General features: G+C 38.2%; 3 protein-coding genes across 4 annotated transcripts; 2 read left to right on the top strand and 1 right to left on the bottom strand.

Moving 5' to 3' along the window:
* Nucleotides 1-240: 240 nt before the first annotated feature.
* Nucleotides 241-5,973, top strand: LOC124646070. Of its 2 annotated transcripts, XM_047186102.1 has the most exons (7): nt 241-898; nt 1,497-1,668; nt 2,136-2,948; nt 3,054-3,300; nt 3,544-3,732; nt 4,041-4,598; nt 5,676-5,973. In XM_047186102.1, exons 1-7 carry the CDS (start codon nt 783-785, stop codon nt 5,936-5,938), a joined length of 2,358 nt encoding a protein of 785 aa, XP_047042058.1. In that variant the 5' UTR covers nt 241-782; the 3' UTR covers nt 5,939-5,973. The 2 variants fall into 2 exon arrangements, with proteins under 2 accessions (XP_047042058.1, XP_047042057.1); XM_047186101.1 differs by lacking the exon at nt 5,676-5,973 and having other exon boundaries at nt 4,041-5,202.
* A 1,409-nt stretch (nt 5,974-7,382) lies between these two features.
* Nucleotides 7,383-10,030, top strand: LOC124646207 (frizzled-7). The gene is made up of 2 exons (XM_047186304.1): nt 7,383-9,010; nt 9,267-10,030. Exons 1-2 carry the CDS (start codon nt 7,831-7,833, stop codon nt 9,782-9,784), a joined length of 1,698 nt encoding a protein of 565 aa, XP_047042260.1. The 5' UTR covers nt 7,383-7,830; the 3' UTR covers nt 9,785-10,030.
* Nucleotides 10,031-11,236: 1,206 nt separating this feature from the next.
* On the bottom strand, nt 11,237-12,498 carry LOC124646293 (protein transport protein Sec61 subunit beta). Its single transcript, XM_047186414.1, has 3 exons — nt 12,337-12,498; nt 12,024-12,226; nt 11,237-11,462 (listed from the first exon to the last, which is right to left on the bottom strand). Exons 1-3 carry the CDS (start codon nt 12,337-12,339, stop codon nt 11,375-11,377), a joined length of 294 nt encoding a protein of 97 aa, XP_047042370.1. The 5' UTR covers nt 12,340-12,498; the 3' UTR covers nt 11,237-11,374.
* Between the last annotated feature and the right edge of the window lie 5,715 nt (nt 12,499-18,213).

Genomic DNA, 18,213 nt, shown 5'->3' with positions numbered 1-18,213 from the left:
ACAGAATACTTTTTGTAATGTAATGAAAGCGGAGAGAGTCTGATACTCTTTCATCCCTGACGCTCAATGAATTTACATTCAGTACGTAGTACATTTGTATCGATGGTATTCAAATACTATTTTTAGCTTAAATCGTCAAAAAAATAATGTCTATGGCTCTTTCACCAACAAAAAAACGATACATTTTTGTCTATTCCAGCTGCTTTCAACTCGAGTCTACAATCTACAACAGGGTCTGTCAAGTTTGTTCTACGAATTGCATTAAGGTGGGCTTGAAAACAAGAGAGAGTCAACGACATCAGAGTAAAAGAGATAAATATATAATGTTGCCACCAAAAATACAATTTCGTATTCTCCCTAATAATGAGCGTATAAATTGATTTTTAAAGTAAATTACCCTTGAAGATACTTTTAGCTATTATTCTAATGCCAAAAAATATACTTAGTTGAGAAATATTAGATATAAAATTTAATATTACTTATTAGAAAATATATATGGGGGATTATGTGTGGCAACACTAATGTCCGGACGCCATATTGGTTTTGACATTGTTGACGTCACAAGAAAAATGTCTGCGGCCGGTTGCGCACCATTTTATCTTGTACTAATGTTTATTTGTAATAAATAAACTACTTCCATTTAATTCTACATACATTGATAACGTTGAGTCGAGCTTGCTCCTCCGTTGCTGTGTTTTGGTGAAATTAAGTGTGTATTTGTGAGATATAGACTCGGTGTTGAGACAGTGACTTGTTTGATTTTGTTTTGTGTTTAATTCGCGATGAGTTCACAAAAAGAAAACACAAGAATCTGCTGCTTGTGTGGATCTTCACCTTCTAAAGATCCCAGCATCACTTTGCATCGGTTTCCAAAGCCTGGCACTAAAAATGCTCTGCGGTATGTACACTCCATGCTATTCGTCTTAGACGACATAGAATACCACATTTATTGTTAATTCCGCTTCTAACTACCACAAACTCACGTAACATATATACCTATATACTTAAGTCCCAACTTTCCTTGCCAAAAATCATTAGGTACTTACTATAAAAAGTTTTCTTGCTTACACCATTCCCGTATCTAATATAACATCTCTTTCAATCAAAGCGAAGACTACCCACTGACATGATATAATAATATCTTAACTCGGAAAATGATTAAAATAGTGTGTAATTTGAGAGCAGTGGTGGCCGAGTGGTAACTGCCCCAACTTACGAGTGGTAGGTCGCGGGTTCAAACCCGATCTGGCGCATAACTTTGTGTAATTTATTTCGTCACTACTGCTCTCAAAACGGTGAAGGAAAACATCGTGAGGAAACCAGCATGTCCTAGAACCAAAAAAAAATTCGAAGACGTGTGACATCCACCAATCCGCACTGGGCCCGCGGGGTGGATTATGGCCCAAGCCCTCTCCTAGAGAGGAGGCTGTGTCCCAGCAGTGGGAACATTAGAAGGCTGATGATGAGTGTGTAATTTTGATATTTTTAATTTTCAGTTGTGAATTATGGGCAAAGTATTGCTTCCCAAACGAAGCCTGGTCTTCACCAAAATTCCAGGACGCACTCCATAAACAACATAAGATGCTATGCAGCAAACATTTCAAAAGCACATGCTTTAATGAGAAGAAGTTGTTCAGAACAGCTGTACCTGATGTTCAATGCCAAAAGGTTAGTACCATTATCATTTTGAAAGTGTATTTAAAACACCTGTCTTATATAGCACAGAAATACAGACATTATGTTCAGTGTTCATTGTACTATGCAAAGCTATTTCTGAATGACATAGACAAGGCCTGGACCCAAAGATTATGGAGGTACATGGGCTCTATGCGCCACCAAATTGGGAATTTGAGTAGAGCAGAGTAAGAATTATATATGAAGGCAGATTCTTTACTGGAAGAATGAACTTTCGCATAAATGAATTCCCACAAAAAATCTGCTAATGGTTATCCAACCAATTGCAAGATATAAATTTAAAAAATTAAATATATGATGAGTACAATGACCTCTTAAGAGGTTGTTGGTTTTTTCCATAACACTGTATATATGTTTTTTTACATTTACCTCATCTATGACTAATAAATTTAAAGAGTTATCTTTAAATTTATTTAAAATAATCAACTTTCAATTTACAGGATACAACAACTTCTAATGTGCCAGATCAATCTGCCATATTTGAACCTGTTGCCGGTCCATCCAGAATGAATCCTTTAACAGAACATAATGTAAACATTATCACTCCGACCAATTCAGGAATGTTTGTGTGCAAGTCTTCAAAACAAGAAAGTGACCAGAAAAGCAAAATGTTGAGGAAACTGAAAAGTAGTATGAACAAGGTGTATAGATTACAAAAAACTGTAAAACATTTAAAAAACGAATCTTTTTTAAATGTTATTTGTAACAATGAGACAGTCCGAGAAATCCTCAATACAAAAATGAGTTCGACATTTGCACTGTTACTGCAAGGAGAACTGCAGAATTATAAGAGGAAGAAGCCTGGTCGCAGGTGGAACATGGAGGCTAAAATAATAGCATTGAGGCTCTACAAGAGGTCACCAACTAGCTACAAATTGCTAAGGAGAATGATTTGTTTACCAGCACCCAGCACATTAAAATCCCTCTTAAGTAAATTTAAGATGAATGTGGGGACACACAAAACAATACTCACAATTTTAAAAAACACGACAAAACACTTTGTCCCCTCTGAACGTGAGTACATATTGTTGTGGGATGAAATGTCCTTAAGAAAAAATTTATGGTACAATTCGAAGACGGATTTAATTGAAGGGTTTCAAGACCATGCTACACAAGGTAGATCTCCACAGCCAGCTTCATATGCCCTTGTATTTATGATAGTTGGAGTCAGGAAACATTTTAAGCAGCCAGTGGCTTATTATTTATCAAGCGGTTCTGTCACAGCTGACAGACTTTCAGCTTTGATTAAGGAGGTATGCATTGCTTCTTCATATTCAATGATGATCATGCTGATTTAACTCTTTGCTGAACTATGATGTTAGTTTATTTGTTGCTAATCTCCCTTATAATACTTTCAGGTTTTAAATTGTTGCTTTGATGCTGGGATAAACATATGCGCTTCAGTCTGTGACTTGGATGGAGTCAACAAGAGAGCTCTATGTCAATTAGGAGCTTCTGTTGAGAATCCCTTCATAGAAGTGAGCAATCACAAAATTGTCACTCTATTTGACACACCACACCTGCTGAAGTGCTTCAGAAATCTTTTCATGAAATATCATGTAAGATTTAGGACCAATATAACATCAGACCACCAACAAGGAATTGGTAAGTCATTTGTTATTTAGTTTTAGAAAAATAATTGTTTAATAATAAATATGTACATTTAAAGCATAATATTTTTTTGTACAAGTAATTATAACACCGGGAACGATAAGAGGCGGGTTATTTTCTTAGAATAGTTGACTTTATATTTAATTTTGGATATTTATTTTGTACTTTATGTTTTAATTGACTTGTGACGAATAAATAAAATAGTTAATTATAACACTATTAATAATTACTTTACAGGAGTCGCTAAATGGAGCCACATCAAGCAATTTTATGAATTGGACAATAATAATCCCAATTTTGTGTTTGCACCATGCCTAAGTAAACAACACCTTGAGCCTAATTCCAAACAAAAAATGAGGGTAAAACTTGCGGCACAAGTTTTAAGCCACTCAGTTGCAGCAGGACTATATACTAAAATAGCTGGAGGTAAGAAACCTGATTTATTCCTCAGATCATAGTTGCATGATACTTATATTTGTTTCAACAGTATGGTTATCTGGGGTTGTGTCTTTGATAAAGGATAAAACCAACAAATAATTATATTGTGCTTTTAACATTATTACTTAATCCTGTATTGAGCAAGTAACTAGCCGAAACTTCACAATTTATAAAAAGTAAAGTATAAAATAAATGTATATTATGTGTACATTTGCTGCCAGTATATCCGAAGTTATTAAGCTAGTTAGTAATATGCTTACTCATATTGATTTGATTTGTTTATTGTGAATTTTCAGGAGACATGCCGACTGAAGCCTTGGCAACGGCTAATTTAATTTCAAGCATGGACGATTTGTTTGATGGTGTAAACGCGTCGACACCAGACTTAAGGAGAGGAAAAATATTTTCCACAAATATAAAACACAATACAGGACATCTCCAAATGTTCGATAAAATGAAATTTTTTTTTAAAACCCTGGAATTCTTGGGATGCAGGGGTAATCCCCCATCAAAAGATGGCTGGATTTGGACCCTCAATGGGTTAGAAATGGTTTGGAAAATTCTAAGTGCCAAACATACTACAGTTAAAAGTTTATCCACGAGAAGATTCCAGCAGGATCCTCTTGAAAATTTATTTGGATGCATTCGATTCAACTGTGGATCCAATAGCAACCCAACAGTTGCACAATTCGTTGCTGGATTAAAAACAGCTGTAATAAGCAACATGGCACATACTAGCTCAGGTAATTGTGAGCTGGATAGCAACAGTGCCATAATTACCAATTTTAAAAAATTATTGACACCAGCCACAGACATGCACACTGAAACTGAACAATCGGAGTCTGTTATAGAAAATGAAATTGAAGAAAATATTATTTCCTCCCTGGAACAAAATTTGGAGGAAGGAAGTAGCGAACTACAAGCATGTGCTTATGTCTGTGGCTTCATAATTAAAAAATATAAAAATATTTGTAAGAACTGTAAAAATATTTTAGTCTCCGAAACACCAGAAGAAGTGCATAATTTTATAGAGTTTAAAAATTATGATTCGGTAAAAAATTCTCTTACATACGCCTCTAAAAATTTAATAGATTGTGTAGAAAAAAGTGCAAACATAATTAATATTTTTTTAGAAAAAGAGGCGTATAAAGAGAATATAAAAAAAAAAATAACACAATTACTAAAGGACTCTATAAATTATGTCTTCCTCGAAAATTGTATGGAGCACAAAGAATTAAATATAAATTATATAATAAATAGTGTCTTCCATATTAATATAAAGAGATATTGCATAATAAAAAACAAAATTTATTCCGAAGATGCATGTAAATCTGCACTAAAAAGAAAAATGAACATAATTATGCATAAATAAATATCTTAACTAATATTATATGTGTGCGTTCGCGCAGCGGAATGTTGTTGAATTTAAAGATTTTAATTATGCAGATAATTAGTGTATGACGTCCTATAATTGTGTATGGTAAAAAAAAATTTGTGTATGCAGCCATTGTGGAGAAATTAACTAAAAACTGATTCCGCTGGGCAAACGTTGTCCTGTCGGAACTTTTTTTAATCCTTAGACTTTAGAAGAAAAAAGATGTGTCCACAAATTAGTGTGTATTTGTGTGTAATTGTTTATGTATGAATGAAATCAGTGCATGCATAAACTTGGGAGAAATTCAAGTTTCCGCTTCGCGAACGTTTGGCCATTAGCTAGTTTTCATATAAAGCGTTTACATAGAGAGCTGCAGATTTTTACATACGTTGTTTTGAATTTGTTTATATTTGTTTAAAAAACAGATTTAGAAAAAGTCGTAGGGTTTAAAAGATAAAAATGTAAACGTAAAATACACTTTAAAACATACAAAAATTATTGACACCAGCCACAGACATGCACACTGAAACGGAACAATCGGAGTCTGTTATAGAAAATGAAATTGAAGAAAATATTATTTCCTCCCTGGAACAAAATTTGGAGGAAGGAAGTAGCGAACTACAAGCATGTGCTTATGTCTGTGGCTTCATAATTAAAAAATATAAAAATATTTGTAATAACTGCAAAAATATTTTAGTCTCCGAAACACCAGAAGAAGTGCATAATTTTATAGAGTTTAAAAATTATGATTCGGTAAAAAATTCTAAAGTGTATTTTACGTTTATATTTTTATCTTTTAAACCCTGCGACTTTTTCTAAATCTGTTTTTTAAACAAATATAAACAAATTCAAAACAACGTATGTAAAAATCTACAGCTCTCTATGTAAGCGCTTTATATGAAAACTAGCTAATGGCCAAACGTTCGCGAAGCGGAAACTTGAATTTCTCCCAAGTTTATGCATGCACTGATTTCATTCATACATAAACAATTACACCCAAATACACACTAATTTTTGGACACATCTCTTTTCTTCTAAAGTCTATGGATTAAAAAAAGTTTCGCCAGGACAACGTTCGCCCAGCGGAATCAGTTTTTGGTGAATTTCTCCACAATGGCTGCATACACAATTTTTTTTTTACCATACACAATTATAGGACGTCATACACTAATTATCTGCATAATTAAAATCTTTAAATTCAACAACATTCCGCTGCACGAACGCACACATATTTTATTACAGTTTTAAAGTTATTTGAGAAAAACAGATTTGGCTGCAGTAATGTTTGAAATGTTAAAACTTGGCAAGATCGTTTTTCAAAAATTTGTTTCAGCCCGGAACGAAATACATTGATATATAGCTTTTGTTGTGTAGTAAATGTTTGTAAATATCAAAATATAATTGGTCTAGTGTCTTTCTCTTCCTAATCATTTCTATAATAAAGAAGAAATAACACCAACGTTTATTACACAATATGATAGAATAATTTAAACCATGTCTGTAAACTTGTTGTTTGTTAAACAAATCGATAGTATTCTTTATTGTATAATAACATAGTCTTGTTTTTTATAATAGTAACACTTTAAAACTAACTAGAATTTTTGTTTGTTTATGTTTTGATGTTGAAATTGTATGCAATAGGCCCATCCATACTTGTTATTTTGGACGAAAATGTCTGAAATACCTACCTAAATTGATTAAATTCATGTATTTTAAAATTCATTACATAGGTGCACATACTTGTGATTTATGAACACCTTTTGTACCCTATTTCTGGAAATAAATTATAATTATTAACATGCTAAATAAAAAACTCTTGTACTGTAATCTTCCTTTTATTACACTGCTGCACTGCTCTATAAAGATAAATATTAGCAATTTATGCACAAGTACACTGTGTTTCATGTCGATTATTGCTGAGCAAAATGTGATAATCTTGCTCAGCCATAATCGACGAACGCACTGGGGCCCGATTCTCCTAATTTTACGATTCAGTCGAGTCGATTCACATTCGACTGAGATTCAATCCCGACTCAATTACGATTGAAGCATATGTGGCATTCCGCTATTTTTTCTTTGAAATAAACGTTTTTATCCTTTTCTGTCATTCAATAATGAATCATTTTGTCTGCAAATGATTTACGATTGCAATATGATTGTAGAGCAAACTACCGTATAGACCAAAATCACCAAAATAGCAGACCAATCGCAAACCAATCGAATGTCGTTGGAATACGATTGGTCTTATATTAGTAGCAGAATGCCCGATATGGTTAAAACTGCTACTGCGATCATATTGCGATTCAATTTCTATTCGATTTTAACATTATTAACTTAGGAGAATCGGGCCCCTGTACTTGTGCATAAAATGCAATAAAAATGACCTATAGAATATACTGTAGTTTGAAACTCCCGCCCTAGCTTCTACTCTCTAGTTTTCGTGGGCGGAATATAGATGGCGCCGGCCGGTAAGGAAAAATTTCCTCATAAAATTTGTACGGAGTCGTTATTCTTCCCTTTAGGGTATATATGTTCTGTGATCTACAATGCATGTTGTTGTGAAAACAATTTTATTTGATATTTTGTATTAATAATCGCATTTTTTGCGAAAATGCGGAGACAAAGTCTTTATTCCTTATAATCTGTAATGGGACATACAGTTTTAAGTTATTATTTTTGTTATTTTAATTGATTTACAAAGTGGTATAATAATGGAAAAAGCGAAGGTTGCGTTTACTGTTCTAGTGTTATATTTTTTTGTAACGACGGAAACTTCACGTGTTACTGTTTACCCTGGTGATACTTTACCTCACCATGGTCGCTGTGAGCCGATTACTATTCAGTTTTGTCAACAAATAAGATATAATCAAACCATATTTCCTAACATACTGAATCACGCTAAACAAGAAGACGCGGGGCCTGAAGTTCATCAGTACACACCTTTGATAAAAGTAAACTGTTCACCAGATCTGAAATTCTTCCTGTGTTCGGTATACGCGCCCGTGTGTACGATATTAGATACGCCCATTCCCCCGTGTCGACATCTTTGCGAATCGGCCAAACAAAATTGTGACGAGATAATGATAACATTTGGATTTCACTGGCCTGAACATTTAGAGTGTTCAAAATTTCCCGTTGCTACTGATGAAAACGTAATATGCGTTGGCGATAACAATATTACTCATGAATCTCGAAAACACACTGAAACTAAGCTTCCTAAAGTGAACTTCAAGAATAATGAAAAGGACCCAACAAAGCTTCATGGAGCTAAGGATTATGGATTTGTATGTCCTATACAGTTCAAGGTGCCGAAAAATTTGGACTTGGAGTATTCACTTAAAGTTGGGGATAAAGTTGAGAATGACTGTGGGGCACCATGCACTGGCATGTTTTTCAGTCAGGATGAAAAGAATTTTGCGCGATTATGGATTGGTATCTGGGCAACTTTGTGTACTGTGAGCTGCCTATTCACAGTTTTGACCTTTCTCATTGATACAGACAGGTTCAGATACCCAGAAAGGCCCATCATATTTCTGTCAGTGTGTTACCTGATGGTAGCTGCAGCATATGTTATGGGCTGGAGTGCAGGGGACAGCGTTAGCTGCCAAGGACCTTTTCCATCAACTATAAGTGGTGCAAGATTACCCAACATTTCAGTAATTACACAAGGAACCAAGCATGAACCTTGCACAATACTCTTCATGGTGGTTTATTTTTTTAGTATGGCATCAAGCATTTGGTGGGTCATTCTGACGCTGACTTGGTTTTTAGCCGCTGGCCTCAAGTGGGGCCATGAGGCTATAGAGGCAAACTCTCAATACTTTCATTTGGCAGCATGGGCTGTGCCTGCTATCAAAACCATATCAATATTGGCCATGGGAAAAGTTGATGGTTGGTAAAGATATCATTTGCTCTCTTAATGTTCATTGGTTATTATTAACTAGCTTAATCTTTAAGTACATTTATGTATATAGCCCCAGTTGATAGAATACTACATTCTATAAAGTAAAGTAATTTTTATTCCCCATATCTCTCACACCTTGTAGTAACCTTGTAGTAAAGGTACAAGAACCTTTATCTAAGTTTAAAATCTTTATTTAAGTCTTCAAACATAAATTATATTAAATATAAGTTATTTTTGTTTCAGGTGACATCCTCTCTGGTGTATGCTATGTTGGACTATGGGACGCTGAAGCATTGCGTGGATTTGTTCTAGCACCACTCTGTGTGTACCTAGTTCTTGGAACTATTTTCTTGCTTGCAGGCTTTGTGTCACTGTTCCGCATAAGAACAGTTATGAAACATGATGGTACCAAAACGGACAAACTTGAGAAACTAATGATACGTATTGGCGTGTTTGGGGTCTTGTATACAGTGCCAGCATTAATAGTGATAGCATGTCTATTCTATGAACAAGCTAACTTCGATGATTGGATGGTGACATGGCACCGTGATATGTGCTCTGTGCCCCTGTATTCTATTCCATGCCCATTCACACGTAGAGAAACAGACAGACCGAAATTTGAAATGTTCATGATCAAGTACTTAATGACTATGATTGTAGGAATAACTTCCAGTTTTTGGATATGGTCAGGGAAGACATTAGTTTCCTGGCGCCAATTTTTCGATAAAATTAAGGGAAGAAGAGTTGAAGCATATGTGTGAATTGCTTTGAATTGTCTCATTTGCAGCTGAAATAGTAGGTACATTTCTTTCCCGCCGTCAGTGAGGCAGTGAGCTAAAACAATAAAGCAGCTATTAACTCAAGCACTGAGATTACTCTTCAATAATTTTTGAAATTCAATATAAGGCTGATATTGTAAATAGTTTTTTCTCATTTATAATAATTGTGTCTTAGGTTTAAGATTATTTTTTGTAATTATTTTTTAATAATAGAATATCAATCAAAATAAAATCATTTGTATTTTTAATCTTATAGTTTTATTTAAAATAAATTTTCATCATAACGTCATTATCAAAGTTTTCACCTCACAGATGTACCCCGATCTATCCAGATAAAGATTGTTTGTATTCAATGATAGGTATTGTCACAGATTTACCTTAACACTTTCTCGTTGGTCTAGTCTAGTAGTAGTAACAGCACTATTGCTGTGCACGGGTTCCTGAGTTTGATTTCCAGTTCGGGTTTTAAATAAAACCTTAGAGCTGTTTTTCCAAAGTTTTATCCTCTTCCCGGGGGAACTTCTGAACACATTACGATAAGATATAGGCTATGTTACCCTGCAATCTTCTTCCTTCGAGACTCCCAACTATGTTGGGGTCCGCTTCCGTTACTCTGGAATATTGTAGCAAAACGGTTCAGTAGTTTTGTAGCCTCTAGCATAGGTACGAACAAGTGTTTCCTCATAATTATAGATAAGGTTTTCAAAGTTAACTAGGTACTAACAAATACCTGGATCTATCCATGTCTCCGTTTAACATCTAAGTACATGAAAATGTAGAGTAGGTGCCTAATATCCTTTCTAAAGTGTGATACCTAGGTAGGCACCTATGCCGTAGCTTTACCTAGACTCAAGACTAATTCCTCGTTAGTTTAGTTGTAGGTAGTCGCATACCGCTACTGTTGTGCATTGGCCTTTTGGTTCGATTTCCGAGTTGCGTTCAATATTTGAAAAAACACCACAATGACCGCAAGCCAATGGTCACTTAGGACAGAAGACCTAATTCTTCCCACCAAATTTTATTTAGACATAATAAATATCATGTTTTGTTTTTTTATTTATTTAAACTTATAGTAATTTAATGGCGCTGAAGTTTGTTTATTTCCTTGAATGTGCTTATCTCGAAAACTACTGGGCTGATTTAAAAAATCTTTCAGTATACAACCCAGCTCCAACCCAGTGATTAAATTGTTATTTGAATCTTAAATCATATCTCATTTTATAACATGAATGTAAAAAGCCCATGGCAGTGAGCTTGTACCTACCTAAGAATGGCTGCGCCTATGTTCCATGACCTTTAAACATACTATTTGTGTCTACAAAGTATTCCCCACAGGATATGGGAGAAAGCACTAGCAGAGGCAAGATATGACTGTAATATAGTATTCATTGTGAGCTTTGAGCCTTTGGGTATCAGAATAAATAAAATAAATACTTTTATGTATAGAACTTATATTTATTGCAGAATAAGATTAAATTACATAATTTATTTAAAAATCATATCTTAACACCCAACTCCATATCAATCACTTTCACTCTTTCTTCGAACAACCAGTTACTAAATATGTGGAAATTACGCCCTTGTGTATTTACCCCAAATGTGAAGCATAAATACAGACGCAATGAAGAGGAGAGACATAACTAAAACTGGAACTGGACCCCTGCAAATAAAAAAAAAATATGTTAAATACCAATATCTGAAGTTTGTTTTAGAATTAAATATTTTATTAGGGACTTTTGTCTGCATATGAATGTGTGCAATATGGGACAAACTGTCCTTTTGTACAAAATGCACAATGCACAATACTGATATTCTATTGTGTGTAAAAGTACCAGCAGACAGTAGGTTATTGAAGAGATAGTAAATAATTAGATGTAAAAAGCTGAAAAAAAGTACATCAACAAAAGTAACTATGCAATTAATTGGATAAGCAAATCTTATCACTTCATCTGTTTCACATCAACCATTGTTTGAAAGTAGGTATATCTGTATAATTATGAATAAAGGTGCCATAAATTCGTCATTTGGCATAAACAAAAATGGTAACAATTTACTGAAATATAATCCTAATAGATTTATCAGAGAGAGAGCTCTTTAAACCATAACGTATATACAAGACAACCCACTCACCAAATTAACTGTAAATACATTATTTTTAAGTTTATTAGATAAAGATGTGTCCTTTCAGCACAAAACAAACATGTTAGGTTTGTCAACTTACACTTTAACGCCTGGAGAGTCATCGGTGTAGAATCGCCACATGCCACCGGATCCGGCCCCTGTGCTGCGATTTCTAGCGGCAGTAGTAGTCGTTGTAGATTTACGTTGGCGAACTGTGCTCCCGCTGGATGACCGTGGGGCTGTAGTCGCCTTGCTGGGTGAGCGACCACCAGATCCAACGTTCGTGGAACTAGGAGAAGGAGGCTGAAAACATAATATAAATGATGATTAAATTCATGAATATAATCCATACACCAATATTCTTGTTAGAAAATACCATTAAATTAACAACACTTTTCTAATAAGATACGTACCATTGTTAAAAATGATCTGCTTCAATTATGAAACACTCACTATGCACAGCAACAGTCTGTCAGGTTTTAATTTAACTCACAAAAATTATAAAGTAGAGCGACGGTGAACCGTGTTGGCAACTAACATGCAACGCGTACAAATCGCATTGACACGTTGACAAACAATGTTGCCAGTAATAATGAATAAAATTCCAGCTCCAACGAATAAAATAATTACCTATCCAGACGCTAACTGTAAATGTAATTCTAGTTTATAATCGCTCTATGAATCTAAAATTTGGTGGCAAAATAAAAATAAATGAATTCACGAAACATCTACTTTTACAATGATTCAAAGGTTTACTGTGTTTTTAGACGACACGGTTTTATTTTTTTTTTCGGAGCACAGTCTTACCAAGAATTTTGTAGCGACTTTTCTTACTGGATGCCAAGCTCCGCGGAAAAAAGCGTCAGTCACTTTTTACCCCACAAATGAATAGTGGCGGATTAACGTATAAGCACTACAAGCACGTGCTTGGGGCCCCTGTTCTCCAGGGGCCTCCATCCTCTGCTGGCATTTCATTTTATACCTACATTTTATCGAGATTCATCCACAATATGTCCGAAATCACAAGGCGCGAGCAGTTCGGGAGTGACCCTTCATACACCCCCGCCTCTAAACTTGATTGGTCGAAGTGCTGTTGATTGTTGTACGAGTACGATCGCAATGATTTTTTTTTTCAATTGTGCAGTTGTTATACAATTTTTTTTTTTTGGGTTCTACTCATCGTTGGGCAGTTTTAAAAGAATTAATAGGCAACGATAGCGTTCTGAAGTCGCTATCGGACACTCGTTGGGAAGCTCACGCTGTAACTACGAGTGCAATACAACAAACATATCCGAAAATTTTGGATGCTTTAGATCAGTGGTTCTTAACCGGTGGTTGGCGGACCACTGGTGGTCCCTGGAGGCCTTCCAAGTGGTCTGCGGACCAACGTCGCGAAGCAAAGCTTGTTGTTATTGATCTTATGTTTATATCCATCTTACTTGTCCAACAGAAAGAAATGAAGGTTTGAAATGTAGCCCTTTTTCATAATTTTGGTTCTGAGTCTTAAAAAATAATTAAGATTTCTCGCTCGCTGCGCTCGCGTATTCAGAAACTATAATAATAATAATAATAAGCCCCGCAGGGCATCTGAGGCGGATGACGGGGAGTAGCGACCCCGCGGGGCTATATATCCGAGTGCTCCAGGGAGAGTATACTGTCCCCCATCTCCGGCCTGCCGGAGTGAAGTATGACGGGGGATAGGTCTCCCGCCTCTTGGCTTGCCTTCATCGGCCGGTCAGAGTGGAGTCGCTAGAGCAGGGTTAGCAGCCCGCTCGGAGGGTAGGTGCCTCGTGGTAAGTGGCGAGTGGGCCGGTGATGCTGGACCCACAGGGAGCGCGTGATCTGCGTTTAAAGTCCGCCGAGGTATCCTCACCCTTCTCAGCCGCTCATGTCCCTGTTGCCCTCTTGTTGCTTTTCAGTGACTGATTCCCGGGGGCCCAGTAAGTGAGTTGGCGAGTCTCCACCTGCCATTTTAACATGTATTTAATACATTGTCATCGGCAGGTGCCATAGCTCCCGTAGTTTCCCCATTCCTAGTCCATTAGCATCCCATCACAATAGCCTAAGTAGTTTTCATCTATAGTTAGCAATAGTTTAGCACAGAACCGGGGATTGTCCTTGGGTACATTTCTATAGTGTATACAGGGATAATCGTCGGTTTTGTGTCACCATTTCATTAAAGTTGTCTCAAAAGGGCTTCAGCGTGTTGGCTTCGGCCCCATGTTCGCCTCCCAAAAATCCGGGACTCTATAGTCCCGAGGTCTGGAAGAGACATACATTTATAATAATAATAATAAATCATTTATTTCGGATTCATCCTAAAATTACATCCATATTTGTTAGTAAAATTACAAGCTTATAAACTAGTGTTAGTAACTACTAATACCTAAAACATTTAAATCACAATAAATAATGAACTGGCAGGTTCGGTTGGACAGCTAGACGATTGCATGCAACCGTATCCAGCGTGCCAGTATCGGAGAGTCCCACCGATCCACCAGCGCGCGCAGAATGCTGTTGGGACTGTCGCGCGTGCGGCGCATGATAGAAGCGCACCGCTTGCGCATAATGGCAGCAAAGCCGTCTGTGCCAGCCGCCGCAAACATCGCGGAGGCGCTGCAGTGGCGCGGCAGCCCCATCAGCACCCGGAACGCGTTATTGTATTGAACGCGCAGATCGCTGTACGTCCGCTGCGTATAGTTAACCCACAGGGTACAGGTGTAAAAGGACTGACAGTATGCTTTAAAAAGCGCAACTTTGACAGTCCCTGTGCACCGTGAAAACCTGCGGGCCAACATGTTACAACGGACGGACAGCGCTCTGCGCTCCCTTTCAATATCCTCACTGTCCTTAAGATCCTCGGTGACCCAGTGGCCCAAATACTTAAATTTTTCAACTTTATTTAGAGCTGTTCCACTTAGAGTGAACTTCGGAACGAATGTGTATCGCTTGTTGTCCGGTCTGAAAATCATTATTTCACTCTTTTTTGCGTTATATTTGAGCCCATGAGCCACCGCATAGGACTCACAAATTTTTAGGAGCTTTCGTAAGGCACCAATCGATGGACTCAGCAGCACCATATCGTCTGCGTAGCTGATGTTATTCACGCATACTCCATCTATATGACACCCTATGCCGGTGCTGCTGAGCTCATCGATCAGCCCATTGACGTACAGGCTGAACAACGTGGGAGAGGTCAGCCCCCCCTGCCTCACCCCGCAATCCAGCCTATATTCCTCCGAAAGAGAGCCTGCCCATCTTACACAATTCTTTTGCTTATTATACCAATACATAAATAATAGCACAAATTCCCTAGGTAAACAAGTTTCGTCCTTTAATTTATCCCATAGAATATCGTACGATACTAGATCGAATGCTTTCGATAAATCTAGGTAGCATGCATAGACTGGGGTCTTTCTACTCGTGTAGTATTGTACAGTCTGCTTGAGGCACAGGATAGCACTCTCGGTGGAAAGCCCAGGCCTGAATCCAAACTGCGCGTCATTTAGCGAGACGTGTTTATCCAGGTGCTGACCAAGCAGACTGTCCAACACTTTGGCTATCACTGTGGCTAGTGAGATCGGTCTATAGTTGTTTACATCCGATGTATCACCAGTTTTATTTTTAATGACAGGTACAACTATAGTGCGCATTAGATTATCAGGCAGATGAGCGTGGCCTAAACACAGAGTAAAAAACATAGCAAGCACTCTGGGTAAGTGTACACCTGCGTGCTGCAGGTGCTCGATGCTGAGGCTGTCGTGACCCGGGGATTTACCCCTCACCATGCCTTTGATCACCGAACGCACTTCCTTCGCAGTAAAATAAACACTACGTTCACCACCTTCCTCAGCATCGGGCTCCTGCCGCGCTGGCCCCAGAGGCGAGACCACTCTGAAATGGTGGGAGAACATAGTGGCGATCTCACTAGGCTCGTGCATTCCCGCCACGCTGACGGGGAGGCCCGGCTTATGATTCATTTTATTGGTATTTTTCCAGAACTGACCGAATTTTTTATTTGAGTGAAGTTCGGCAATAATATCCATTTTTATCTGTTCTTGGTTCTTTTGACACCACTTTAATTTTGATTTAAAAGCGCGCCTTGTTGCACACATATCATCATAAAGACGTCCCGCCTCAGGCTTACCCCCATACAGCCAAGCCAGAAAACATATCCGAGCCCTCTCATGAGCGCCTCGGACATGCCTATTCCACCCAGTAATGTGTTTACCTCTACGCTTTTCAGTAACATTATAACTACTTAAAGCGGCCTCCGACATTATACAAATAATCTCGTCATACATGTTATCTAACAGGATTTTATGACTTTTGTTACAACACATATTATCTGAGCAACTTCTTAATTCTGAGGGAAAATCAATTTCACGAAGTCTAGAGTGACATACACTATTATATTTCGCTATTTGAGTCGAGTCACGTTCGCCCCAGACTATTCTATTTATACAAACAGTGGGTATACAAATCTTAGGCTTAATGAAATTAAAATTACAACGTATAGATATGGGGTAATGATCAGACCAATAAGTATTATATAACACGCAGGCTGCGGACACGGACTGCCGCGCATCACCTGTCACAAGACAGTGATCGAGCCAGCGCCGACAACCGTGCGCATCACTGACAAACGTATGACTGTCCGACGGCATAAGTTCTAGGTCTACACAGTACCACGATTGTTCTGCACAAAAAGATAAAAGTTCGGTAGCAAATGACTCACCGGGGTGCGCATTGTAGTCCCCTAACATGAACACTGACTGTACATTGTGACTGTCAATTATAGCTGTCATTTCACTAAGACACTCTGTGAATTCCACTAAGTTATCATTGGATTCGGTAGGCATATACACAGAAAATATTAAGATGGAACGATCACTGAGCTCGATTTTTATCGCGGCGAGACGCACACTATCGCACTTTACTACGGTTACCGTCGGAAACGCAACCTTTCTCCACAGTAGGGCAACTCCGCCATAGGGCCTGCCGCGTAACACTCCTGCCGCTGTATCCACTGCAGAGGTACCCGTGCAGGCGAAGTCGTTGTCTATCGTGGCCAGGTATCCAAGGTCGTGCGGCATAAGCCACGTCTCCTGCAGCGCCACAACATCTGCCGAGCGACAAAGCTGCCGCACGCATTCCACTGACCTCGTCACATTTTTGCAGTTAAAACTTATCAAGTTGATATTATTCATAAATTATTCGATTTGCCTATATTCTCGCTAGTCACACGGACATTTTCCTTATCACGTTTGATAATGTTAACAAATCGACGATAGGCTACCCCCTTTGGCCAGAAGTCATCATTAAGGAAATTTATTAAGGAATGTTTTGGTACGAATATTTTGTATGATTCGTAATCCTTCGCTAACTTCATGTCCATTTTTTCAATTTTAACATCCATGTTAGTTTTTTTCTTTATGTAGGTATGGATATCACACACAGACACGCCCTTTGCCACATTATAAATGTACATGGGAACCTTAGTTTCCGCTGCCATAAAATTACATCCAGGCTCAGGCTCCGCTTTTCCTCGCTTCCCAACGAAACGGTTTCGAAACCTTTTGTTTTGAACACGAATCCACTGTTCACTCGGGGCCTGTGTCTTCCAATTCCCTTCTTTAACAATCTCCGCTAAGGATTTAGGCGCCATAGGGCTGGATCCATTTCTATCGACTGGTGGTGGTAGCGGCGCAGTACTGGTGGCCGGACTAGATAATGTCGGCAGCTGAGCGGGGGACAGGGGACCGCGGCCGCCGGTCGCCGCGGGGGACGGCGTCAGGGGCCATGCCCCAGCGACCGCCTCGCGCACCGGCGCGGGCGGTGGAACGGGCGCCGACTGCGCGTGCGGAGCCGCAAGCGACTCGATCAGCTGACCAGCGACATGCGTCATCGTAGCCGTTGCTCGTCGTTCGACGGTAGACTCGCCTTGATGACTTTGACTATTACCCTCCAATATTTTATTATCGATAATAACGGTTTTTAATGCTGATTCCAACGTAGATTGTTGTTGATAACATTCACTACTGCCTTCATTGCACTCTGGCGGCAACCCGATGGGACCACTATCGCACTCAAAGTTTGCAAGTCTTGCGACATTTGCACCTCTTTTGGTGTTTACATTGCGCCATCCTGATGAAAGATTTTGCACCTCAGTTCTCAACTGGTTCATCTGTTTAACTGTAGCATAATCTTCTTTCATCATGTCGAGATCCTGCCGCAGCTTAACAATATCTTTCAGTAGCCTCGTCACGTCAACATGATCGAACAGAACC

The sequence above is a fragment of the Helicoverpa zea genome, chromosome 3 (genome assembly GCF_022581195.2).
Source record: "Helicoverpa zea isolate HzStark_Cry1AcR chromosome 3, ilHelZeax1.1, whole genome shotgun sequence".
Classification (NCBI taxonomy): Eukaryota; Metazoa; Arthropoda; class Insecta; order Lepidoptera; family Noctuidae; genus Helicoverpa; species Helicoverpa zea.
Note: the sequence above shows the minus strand (reverse complement) of the source record. Positions and strands in the feature narration are given on the sequence as shown.

What these genes read in the sequence shown, in the direction of transcription:
- LOC124646070 (XM_047186101.1), top strand. Translation starts at nt 783, where the DNA reads ATGAGTTCACAAAAAGAAAACACAAGAATCTGCTGCTTGTGTGGATCT. An exon ending in GGCACTAAAAATGCTCTGCG is followed by an intron (nt 899 to 1,496) that starts GTATGTACACTC and finishes TTTAATTTTCAG; the next exon opens with TTGTGAATTATGGGCAAAGT. An exon ending in CTGATGTTCAATGCCAAAAG is followed by an intron (nt 1,669 to 2,135) that starts GTTAGTACCATT and finishes TTCAATTTACAG; the next exon opens with GATACAACAACTTCTAATGT.
- LOC124646207 (XM_047186304.1), top strand. Translation starts at nt 7,831, where the DNA reads ATGGAAAAAGCGAAGGTTGCGTTTACTGTTCTAGTGTTATATTTTTTT. An exon ending in GGCCATGGGAAAAGTTGATG is followed by an intron (nt 9,011 to 9,266) that starts GTTGGTAAAGAT and finishes TTTTTGTTTCAG; the next exon opens with GTGACATCCTCTCTGGTGTA.
- LOC124646293 (XM_047186414.1), bottom strand. An exon ending in GACTCTCCAGGCGTTAAAGT is followed by an intron (nt 11,463 to 12,023) that starts GTAAGTTGACAA and finishes TTTTATTTGCAG; the next exon opens with GGGTCCAGTTCCAGTTTTAG.